The 9,798-nt window shown below is 56.8% G+C and overlaps 2 protein-coding genes across 7 annotated transcripts; one reads left to right on the top strand and one right to left on the bottom strand.

Annotated features, from left to right (window-relative positions):
• Positions 1 to 72: 72 nt before the first annotated feature.
• Positions 73 to 7,759, top strand: RGL2 (ral guanine nucleotide dissociation stimulator like 2). Of its 5 annotated transcripts, none has more exons than XM_081140446.1 (18): positions 73 to 608; positions 821 to 1,015; positions 2,284 to 2,367; positions 2,611 to 2,789; positions 2,921 to 2,971; positions 3,061 to 3,358; positions 3,612 to 3,863; positions 3,945 to 4,048; positions 4,140 to 4,224; positions 4,302 to 4,370; positions 4,557 to 4,631; positions 5,162 to 5,194; positions 5,313 to 5,434; positions 5,530 to 5,625; positions 5,707 to 5,818; positions 5,927 to 6,217; positions 6,857 to 6,971; positions 7,088 to 7,759. In XM_081140446.1, exons 2-18 carry the CDS (start codon positions 857 to 859, stop codon positions 7,297 to 7,299), a joined length of 2,337 nt encoding a protein of 778 aa, XP_080996572.1. In that variant the 5' UTR covers positions 73 to 608; positions 821 to 856; the 3' UTR covers positions 7,300 to 7,759. The 5 variants fall into 5 exon arrangements, with proteins under 5 accessions (XP_080996572.1, XP_080996573.1, XP_080996574.1 ...); XM_081140448.1 differs by having other exon boundaries at positions 504 to 608; positions 2,538 to 2,789; XM_081140447.1 differs by lacking the exon at positions 4,557 to 4,631 and having other exon boundaries at positions 320 to 608.
• Positions 7,760 to 8,361: 602 nt separating this feature from the next.
• Positions 8,362 to 9,793, bottom strand: PFDN6 (prefoldin subunit 6). Of its 2 annotated transcripts, none has more exons than XM_081140882.1 (5): positions 9,758 to 9,793; positions 9,467 to 9,616; positions 9,179 to 9,249; positions 8,978 to 9,102; positions 8,362 to 8,739 (listed from the first exon to the last, which is right to left on the bottom strand). In XM_081140882.1, exons 2-5 carry the CDS (start codon positions 9,528 to 9,530, stop codon positions 8,610 to 8,612), a joined length of 390 nt encoding a protein of 129 aa, XP_080997008.1. In that variant the 5' UTR covers positions 9,531 to 9,616; positions 9,758 to 9,793; the 3' UTR covers positions 8,362 to 8,609. The 2 variants fall into 2 exon arrangements, with proteins under 2 accessions (XP_080997008.1, XP_080997009.1); XM_081140883.1 differs by having other exon boundaries at positions 8,510 to 8,739; positions 9,701 to 9,762.
• Positions 9,794 to 9,798: the final 5 nt, after the last annotated feature.

The raw sequence follows: 9,798 nt of genomic DNA, 5'->3' as shown, positions 1-9,798 counted from the left end.
GAAGTGCCCCAGAGCCCATTCTGGAGCCGGAAGTGGCGGCTTCCTGCTCCGCCCCCTGGCGGGAGGGCGGGCTCGGAGGGCTCCCGGGAAACTCCGGAGTGGATTGCGACCGCTACGCGCGTGGGTGGGGTGGGGAGTGTAACCCGAGGGGTGGAGTAACTGGGTCCCACCCGCCTAGGACGCATCCCGCGGGAGTTTTAGTCTTGTAGGGGCGAGGGGAGTGTCAGGTTCTGCTTCTGCCCTCCCCGGGGCTGAAGACAGGGAACTATTATCGATTCAGTGAGGGCGACATGGGCTCCAGAATCCCCGAGTCGAGGGTGGGGGAGGAGGGGCGCAGGACAGCGGACCCCGGGCTCCTGGGTCCTGGCCCCTGGGCGTCCAGCGCTCCCCTGGTCCGCCGCCCTGGCTCCTGTCCTCACTTCCTTCCCTTTTTGGCTCCTGCACTCGGTGCAAGCGGACGTAGGGGGAGCGGAAAGGGCGGGAGGGCCGGGAGCCTGGCGGGGGAGTACAGGGGGTGCGGAAAAGACGGGGAGGGGACTCGGTCGGGGACCTGAGACCGACGGGAACAGCGGCCCGGGACCCGCGCTGCCCCCACCCCTCCCAAGCAGGTCAGAGCACCCTGTGACCCTGCCTGTTTCCGTACTCGTGACCCCCTCATCCCCCACATGCACTAGGGCCCTCCCGTACCGCACCTTTGCGTTGGCCCCTCCCCAGCCTCCCTACGGGATCCCATCGAGTTACCTAGATACCCACCCGCGTCCCTTCCCTCTCCGCAGCGCCCACCTGACTTCCCACCCGCCCCCCCCTGCTCTCTCCCCAGGCGCCCCCATGGCCCGACCCCGCTGACTACTCGGCCATGCTCCCGCGGCCCCTACGGCTGCTTTGGGACACGAGCCCCCCCGGGGGAGTAGTGCTGAGCAGCTTCCGGAGCCGAGACCCCGAAGAGGGTGGGGGCCCAAGTGGCCAGGGCGTGGGCGAGGGGCAGGAGGAAGAGGAGGAGGAGGAAGAAGACGAGGTGAGATGCGGGTGGTGGGAGTTGGGGGGGCTGTATTTCAGAGACTCCACCTTTCTTTCTCTCCTAGTCTGTGTCCCTGAATTCCTTCTCCCTGCCTCGGTTATTTCCGCTCCTCTTTCTGGTGTCTGCCTGCCCCGGCTGCGGGGAGCCCGGCGTTTCTGTGGTTCCCTGGCGGTGTGGCTCAGGCCTGCCCGCGGGAACCCGCCCAGTTACGGCCGGGGGCGCCTGGCTGGCTGCCTGCGGGTCTCGGGCGCTGTCCACCTGTGCCCGAGGGTGCCTGCCTCTTTGGCCATTGTGTCTGGGTCCCTGTCTCCCTCCCTGTATTTGTTTGGCAGGGAGGGGTTTGTTTCCACAGTAACCGGCTCCTCGGACTCTGGGATTGGGGAGGGAACCCTTCGATTTCGTGACCCCTCCCCCTCTCCCGCCTGGTGCCGGGTGGAGGCGGGAAACCTAGGTTCTTGGATTTTGGAGGGACGATCCCAGGGCGAACCCAGGGTAGTTACCTGCTCTCTTCCAGGACTAATGGTAGTGGCTAGGAGCAGGATTTGGGGCCTCAGGAGGGTCCAGAAGTTGGATTTGGGGCCCCGAGGCTCTGGACTACTGGGTCCTGGGGCTGGGTGAGGGCAGAGTGACTGGCAGGGCTGGTTTTTCGGGATCGGTTGGGGGAGGGGCTGGAGGCACGTGACACTCAAGAGTCTACCGCCCCCCATCATCCCCACTTCCCCTTCTCCTTCCTGTACTGGGATAAGAGCCGCCACCTTGAGGGGGGGGGCGTCTCTAGGGACCAGGGGAAAGGGGGCTGAAGGGAAAGACTAACTTTTAGGGCTTGGTCAGTTCCTTGGGGGAGGGCGGAGCATGCGGCTGTGCCTTTGACTGAGGTTTCAGCTTCTCAAGGTCTCTGTCTCTGGCTTTCTGTCTCAGTTCCCCCTCCTACCCTTTGTATCTTGGTTTTCTGCTGGGTTGGGGTTCAGCTCTGGGGGGAAGGGGCTACGGTGGTCTCCAGGATCAGGGTTCCTGCATTCCACCTGCTCCCCCACTGCAACCCCCTCGACTTCACCGGGCCCTGAGGCGGTTTGGGTGGGGCTGTCTGGGCCCCAGTGGGGGAGACCTGGGGTCACCAGCCCCCCCAACCCCTCGAACTCGCTGGTACTGTCCCCTGCCGCCACAGGTGAGGGGTACAGAGGGAGAAGGAGGGCCTGGGGGTGAGGGCTGGGGGCAGTGTGGGGGGGGTGGGGACCTGTCTGACCTCTCCTTCTGTACTCCTGCAGGCCCCTGTGTCTGTCCGAGATGAGGAGGAGGATGGTGCCACTTTTACTGTCACAAGCCGCCAGTATCAGTCTCTTGATCCCTTGGTGAGATCATAACTTTGGCTTCTTACCTGTGACTCATTACTCCCAGAATGGCTAACTTTCTGGCCAGAGTGCTGGGTTGGAGGTCTGGAGACCTGGACTCTGCTGTGTGATTTTCATCAATCTTTTGCCCTCTCTGAATCTTAATACAGTGAGCCTGCTTTATCTCCTAGGTCTTGGGATTTCCCCAGAAATCTAGGGGCAAAGTTGAAGAAAGAGGCAGTGATGTGCCCTCTGTCTTCCCAGGCCCCGACACCTCCCCCGCGTTCCTCCCGAAGGCTCCGAGCCGGCACTCTGGAGGCTCTGGTCAGACACCTGCTGGACATTCGGACCTCAGGGGCTGACGTGACCTTCACAGCAACCTTCCTGGCCACCCACCGGGCCTTCACCTCCACGCCTACTCTGCTAGGGCTTATGGCTGACAGGTCAGGGTCATAAGTGACTGAGGGTTATAGAGGTGTCTGGACTTTCTAAAGCCAGAATATCCTACCAAAATACTCAAAACCACTGGGGGGTTGGGAAAAAATGAACAAACAGAATCTCTTCCCTTCTTCAGGCTGGAAGCCCTTGAATCTCATCCTACTGATGAACTAGAGAGGACAAAAGGGTGAGCGACCCCTAAGTTTTAACCTCACAGTCCCCCTCTGCCCAAGCTGCAGCTTGACATCTGACCCCTGGCTGATCCCCTTCTTCCAGGGTAGCCATCTCTGTGCTGTCAACCTGGCTGGCCTCTCACCCTGAGGATTTTGGCTCTGAGGTCAAGGGTCAGCTTGACCGGCTTGAGAGCTTCTTGCTTCGGACAGGGTATGCAGCAGGGGAGGGTGTTGGGGGGGGCAGCGCTGACCTCATCCGCAACCTCAGGTCCCGGGTGGACCCCCAGACCCCCGACCTTCCTAAGCCCCTGGCCCTCCCCGGCGATCCCCCTGCTGACCCCACGGATGTCCTGGTGTTCCTCGCTGACCACTTGGCCGAACAGCTGACCCTGCTAGATGCGGTGAGACCCTGACCTGTGACCCCCATGCCCCATGCCCCCTTACTAACCTTTCCCTGACTCCTGATCCTTTCCTTCCAACCCTTCCCACTTCCTCTGTCCACCCAGTTTTGACCTTTCCCCATTTCCCCTTGGTTGTTACCCTTCAAATCCTGTGCCCCTCTGGTTCCTTGGCCACCCAAGATCCTCACACCCCTAATATTGGAAGGCTGAATCTCTTGACTGTGAACTTTAACCTCTAACCTCTTCCCCACAGGAGCTGTTTCTCAATCTGGTTCCCTCTCAGTGCCTGGGGGGCCTGTGGGGTCACAGAGACCGGCCGGGACATTCCCACCTCTGCCCGTCTGTGCGAGCTACTGTCACACAGTTCAACAAGGTGGCAGGGGCAGTGGTCAGCTCTGTCCTGGGGGCTATCTCGACCGGAGAAGAGCCTGCGGAGGTGACCATACGGCCACTCCGTCCGCCCCAGCGGGCCCGGCTTCTGGAGAAGTGGATCCGAGTGGCAGAGGTAAGAGATACTGGCCCTGTTGGGGACCACGGTGTGAAGAGAGGTCCCAGAGCTGTGGCCTCCCTCTGTGACCCCCCACAGGAGTGCCGTCTACTCCGAAACTTCTCTTCAGTTTATGCCGTGGTGTCGGCCCTGCAGTCCAGCCCCATCCACAGGCTTCGGGCAGCCTGGGGAGAAGCAGCCAGGTGAGGAGGATGGGGCACTGGGCTGGGGTGAGGGCTGGGAGAGGGGTGCTGAGCCAGGCCATCCTCAAACCTGTTGCCCTCCATCCCCCAGGGACAGCCTCAGGGTCTTCTCTGGCCTCTGCCAGATTTTCTCCGAGGAGGATAATTATTCCCAGAGCCGGGAGCTACTCCTGCAGGTGAGCCCTCTTCCCTGGCATTCCTAGCCATCCCTGCCCCCTCCCGCCCCCATTTCTCCCTGTTCTGTCATCCCCAGGAGGTGAAGGTGCAGCCCTCTCTGGAGCCAAATTCCAAGAAGGCCCCGAAGTCTGGCTCCCGGGGTGGGGTGAGTGCCCGAAGGGTGGTTGTGAAGGAGTACAGGAGTGTGTGGGGGGAGCAGTTTGAGGGGCAGGAAAAAGCACAGCGGGGTGAGGACAATTCACTTTGTCCTCTGAGGCAGGAGATGGGAAGTGCAAGGGCTGGAGAGCCCTGCAGTCAGTGGCAGGGGTGTCTGACTGACCTCTGGCCTCAGGGTGTGGTCCCATACCTCGGCACCTTCTTGAAGGACCTGGTGATGCTGGATGCAGCCTCCAAGGATGAGCTTGAGGTTGGTGTGTGCGTTAGTGTGACAGCTGAACAGGTGGCCTCGGGGTCAGACAGACTTTTCTCCTGGAAGGGGCTGCAGGCATGAGCGCTCAGGTCTCACCAGGGCTCCAGCCAGAGTGCCAGGGTTCTGGTCTGTTGCTTTGGCGAGCTCCTTAACCTTGGTATGCCTTAGTGACCTGTAAATGGGAAGCTAGTGACAGTGTCTACGCCTGCTATGAAGGTTAGATGAATTAATCTTTGGTGAGTGCTTAGAACATGCTTGAAACTTAAGCATATACAGTTTGTTAAGTAAATGAATACTGAGACTTTGGGCAAGTTCCTAATCCTCTCTGAGCCCTAGTTTTCTGTAACGTGGACACAATTTCTACCTGAGGCACTCAGTTTGGAGGGTAAGGTAGAGTACTTAGGGAATGATAGGTGGGGTGGGGGGAAGTCAGAGAGGGGGGTACAGTGGGGGTTGCTTAGGTTTGGGGGGACATACTTTCCCTGTGCCAAGGTTGGGACTCTCACCCCACCCCCTTATCCTTGCAGAACGGATACATCAATTTTGACAAGCGGAGGAAGGTGAGGGGGTGCTTGGGTTGGGTGCTAGACATCCCTAGCCAGTCCCAGGAAGGGGAGGAGGAGGGGAAAGTCGGGGTCCCTGAGTTTGGGCTCCTACAGGCTGAGGGTCCCTTTCTAGGAGTTCGCTGTCCTTTCTGAGCTGCGGCGGCTCCAGAACGAATGTCGTGGCTATGACCTCCGACGCGACCCCGACATCCAGCAGTGGTTACAGGGGCTCCGGCCACTGACGGAGGCCCAGAGGTGACTGGCTGGGTGAAGTTGGGACTTCAGGGCTCACCAGGGTATGGGGATTCGTGTGTCACATCCTGACCTCTGCCCAATGTCCCTCTCCTCAGCCACCGAGTGTCCTGTGAGGTGGAGCCACCTGGTACTGGTGACCCTCCTGCCCCTCGAGTGCTTCGGCCCACGCTGGTCATCTCACAGTGGACAGAGTGAGCGAGTCAGCGGTTGGGCGTTAGTCTCTTGGGGACCTGACTTCTTCCTCTGACCCTCTCAATCTCGTGCCACTCCAGGGTTCTGGGCTCTGTTGGAGGTCCCAGCCCCCTTGTCTCCTGGGACCGGCCCAGTGTTGGGGGCGATGAGGTACCTGGAGGCCCTGCTCCTCTATTGACCCGGCTGGCCCAGGTGAGCTGTGCTTTTGACCTCTGACCTCAACACTGACCCTGACTCTGTGAATTTATCTTCCTTGACATCTGTGCCTTCACACCAGTCCACCATGTTGTTTGTCCCCAGCACATGAAGTGGCCATCTGTGTCATCTCTGGACTCCGCCCTGGAAAGCACCCCATCTCTGCACAGTCCAGCTGGCCCCAGCCACCTCTCCCCACCAGCATCCTCCCCTAGGCCTTCTCGAGGTCACCGCCGCTCAGCCTCCTGTGGTTCCCCACTCAGTGGGGGTGCAGAAGGGGCCTCCAGGGGGACTGCATCTGGGGTAGGGGGGTCTGGGCCAGGGGCTTCCGATTGTCGAATCATCCGAGTCCAGATGGAGCTTGGGGAAGATGGCAGTGTCTACAAGAGCATCTTGGTGAGGGAGCTGTGGGCTGGGAGGTGGGGAGAAGGATGGTGCTTTAATACCTATAGATGTCTTAGGTTTGAACCCAAATGGAAGAATGACTGTAGTTTTCATTCTGACCTTTGGTTTTAACAGCTGTTTTATTTTAAAGCATTACTAGCTGCTGCACTTTGAACCTTTGGTGCCCACGCTACATTTTCATAACGAATAGCACTTTTCCCCACAGGGAAGCAGCCCTATCTCACTGGGCACCATGTGGGCTGACTTGTGGAAGACAGGGAGCCAGCACATTGGGTTTCCCTATTCACTCTAAAGTATTGGACAGCCCTGGCCCATGTGGCTTAGAGCATTGGCTCTCACACCGAAGGGTCGCGGATTCGATTCCGAGTCAAAGGCACTTCCCTGGGTTGCAGATTTGATCTGGGCACGGTGGGGGCACATATAGGAGGCAACCAATCAATGTGTCTCTTACATCAATGTTTCTGTCTCTTCCCCCTCCCTCTTTCCCTTCCACTGTCTCTCTAAAAAAAAAAAAAAGTATTGGACACGGGTAGCCTTTTTTGGTTGGAGATCAGTAGCTGGGGTTGGAGAAGGATGGGAAGGGGGTGTCATTCTGGCCAATTTATTGCTCTTGGTTTCCTGTCCTGCCAGGTGACAAGCCAGGACAAGGCTCCAAGTGTCATCAGTCGTGTCCTTAAGAAAAACAATCGCGATTCTGCAGTGGCTTCGGAGTATGAGCTAGTGCAGCTGCTGCCAGGGGAGCGAGGTCAGAGGCAGACTTGGGAGGAGAGAGGTGCCCATCAGTGGGAATGCTTCTACATCCAGGTGGTTGTTGGGGGAACGACCGTGTTTGTGCTTGACGCCCCCTCTCTGAACCTACAGAGCTGACCATCCCACCCTCGGCCAATGTCTTCTATGCTATGGACAGAGCATCACACGATTTCCTCCTGCGGCAGCGGCGAAGGCCCTCTACTGCCACACCTGGCCTTGCCAGCAGCCCCTCTGTGCCAGCAACTCCCCCAAGCGAGGGAGGAGGGGGATCCTTTCCCAGGATCAAGGCCACAGGAAGGAAGATTGCCCGGGCACTGTTCTGAGGAAGCAGCTCTCTTGGCTCACAGAACTCTTGGTGACCACACCAGATGTGGGTAGCCATGCTGAAATGGTGGCAGTTATGTTGCGTTGGGAAGAAATCCAGAAAGATGGCCAACCACCCTGGGGCAGTGAAGTGCCAATGGTTTGTCAGACAGCCAAGAGATCCTGCCCTGTGGGAACTGGTAATCTTGGTAATGAAGTTGGATTACCCATATATAGCTCCTCACTTTCCATGAATGTAATACATGGTTAGTTGTGGGAAAAGGGCTGATTCCTGGCCACGTCCTAGCATGCCAAGGGCCAAAGGCAGACCTAGAAGTAGGGGGAGAAGAAAGACCTAGAGGCTCTGAGTCCCAGGGAGAAAGGATGACAAGAAGTAGGTTCTAATAGGAGTTCCTTTTCCTATTCTAGGGTTTCTGTCACTGTGATGACACTAAAATAAACCAAAACACTACCTGAGTACTATTCCTGTCCTTGCAGGTGTGTGAACCAGCTGCTGGGAGTGGGGGTGGGGAGCTGGCTGAAATTTAGATACCATGGAACATGACGGGACAGTATTTTCTATTCCCATGAAGATCTGAAAGTGAAGTGTTGCTGAAAAACAGTATCCTCAGAATGGTTTATTCCTCCCTAGCAACTTCTCCATCCCTGGTCCCTATATTTGCGCTTAAATTTTTCTCCTTAGTCGTCACAGACCCATGTCAAGTACTAGCCACTCAGTTAAAGTGATCAGTATAAAGAATTCCTCTGGCTGGAAATTTGTAAGAAATAATTTTAGGACAGAGACATGGAAGAACTTTGTGGGCAATGTACAGACTTGGAGGACTTACAGCATCACAAAGTACATGTTAGGATTTAAATCAGTCCAAGCTACATTTAAACAAATTCTAGGAAAAGAGATACTAAATCATAGCACTGAGGGTCACCACCTTTCATCCTGGGATGCCAGGTTAGAGAACAGTTCTTCAACTAATCTTCACAACTGTTGCATCATAAATGCCCTCATGTTTCCTAAAGGGGCATGCCAACCAAGTTAAGGGTTTTATATACAGACGAGGAGGTTTGAGATATTTCTGATTTTAGTCTCAAGAAAGGATGGATTATTCTTGTCACACAGATTCCAGTTGCAAGGATTCAGACCTAAGGTAACAGGTGGTGTATATATCAGGTGGAAGGGGTTGGGGGATGGATGGAGACAATTATGACAGAAGTGGCTGGTCAGAAAACAGCCAGGTGTTTTCACATTTTATTAGCTACAGTATAGACCCTAAAGCTGCCTGGGTTCCCCCCCACCCCACCCCCCATCATAGGGTCAGGCCTTCCCAGGAGCCCCTGCCTTTGCTGCCTGGGCCCGTTGGAACTCCTGCTGCAGCTGAGCAAGGGTCTCCCTCTGCTGCTCTGACTGCCGCTCGAGGTCCCGGAGCTGGGATTCATATCGCTTACTGAGAGGCAAGAGAGACAAAGAAGCAAATAAGAAATTAGTAAGACTTATTGAGGATGCTGAAGGCAAGAAAGGTCAGTGGACAACCAGAGAGCTAGGGAAGGGAAGAGAGGGCAAAGGGGAGAGGGAGGAAGTGGACAATCGGGCTACTCTAGAGAGCTAATCTACAATGGTTCCTCAACACCTCTACTCTGATGGTGGTGTCAGGCGCATCACAGGGTGGTGGGACAAAGACTCACATTTCAGCTGTGATATAGTCCAGTCTCTTCCCCACTGTGGCCCGAGCCTCCCCCAGCTCCTGTTTGACCAGCACGGGACCCAGAAGTTTAAAGACCACGTTGGACCCATCCAGCAGGGCCAGTTCCTGATGGAGGTGTGGGACACATAAGATAATCCTTACCAGTACAGGTCCCTCCCTGCCCCACAAGTCCCAGTCTCACCTCCTTCACGATATTATTTTCTGTTAGTTGTGCTTCAAGCTTCTGCCGCCCTGACATGGATTTACTCAAGTCTGGGGGTTGGGGAGTGTGGGTGGGAGGAAAGACTATTAGAGACATCAAATGTGCTACCCGACCCCCACAATCCTAGTCAGAGGAAAATGGAGCTGAGGAAGTAGTCAAGGATGGGGCGGGGGGTCAACCGGTGAAGAAAACATCATCTTGGTATGGCTTTGGGTTCGGAGTCAGTGAAAGGATTGGGGCGAGGCTACACCGACCCAGCTCCCTTACCCTTCTGTAGCTGTTGATATTTCTCCACTTCTCCCTGTAGCTTCTTCTGGATCAGCTCAGCCATGGCGGAGACGAAAGCCTGCGGGAGCGGGAGAGGGGCGCTGGGTCTCACACTCTGCAAGGTCCCCGAGCTCCCTTTAAGGGTCTGGCCTGCGGAAATACAGCACTGAGAGGCAGCCTCTCGGGGCACAGCAGCTTCTCCCGGTCGGTATATCCACACGACCCAGGCCGTACGGGGTAGCAGTTGGAAGGAGACGCCAAACCTCTCAACCGAAACCCTGCCCCACTCACGTTCTCCCTTCAGGATTCATAAACCCGGAAGTAAACAAAGA

This window comes from Miniopterus schreibersii (genome assembly GCF_964146895.1).
Source record: "Miniopterus schreibersii genome assembly, chromosome: 6".
In the NCBI taxonomy this organism is placed as follows: Eukaryota; Metazoa; Chordata; class Mammalia; order Chiroptera; family Miniopteridae; genus Miniopterus; species Miniopterus schreibersii.
Note: the sequence above shows the minus strand (reverse complement) of the source record. Positions and strands in the feature narration are given on the sequence as shown.

Excerpts from the sequence above, each read along its gene's own strand:
- PFDN6 (XM_081140882.1), bottom strand. The coding sequence starts at position 9,530 with ATGGCTGAGCTGATCCAGAAGAAGCTACAGGGAGAAGTGGAGAAATAT. Across the intron at positions 9,250-9,466 it reads ATATCAACAGCTACAGAAGG|ACTTGAGTAAATCCATGTCA; the intron begins GTAAGGGAGCTG and ends CCCAACCCCCAG. Across the intron at positions 9,103-9,178 it reads AAAATAATATCGTGAAGGAG|GAACTGGCCCTGCTGGATGG; the intron begins GTGAGACTGGGA and ends CACCTCCATCAG.
- RGL2 (XM_081140446.1), top strand. The coding sequence starts at position 857 with ATGCTCCCGCGGCCCCTACGGCTGCTTTGGGACACGAGCCCCCCCGGG. Across the intron at positions 5,195-5,312 it reads ATTTTGACAAGCGGAGGAAG|GAGTTCGCTGTCCTTTCTGA; the intron begins GTGAGGGGGTGC and ends GTCCCTTTCTAG. Across the intron at positions 5,626-5,706 it reads GTCATCTCACAGTGGACAGA|GGTTCTGGGCTCTGTTGGAG; the intron begins GTGAGCGAGTCA and ends GTGCCACTCCAG.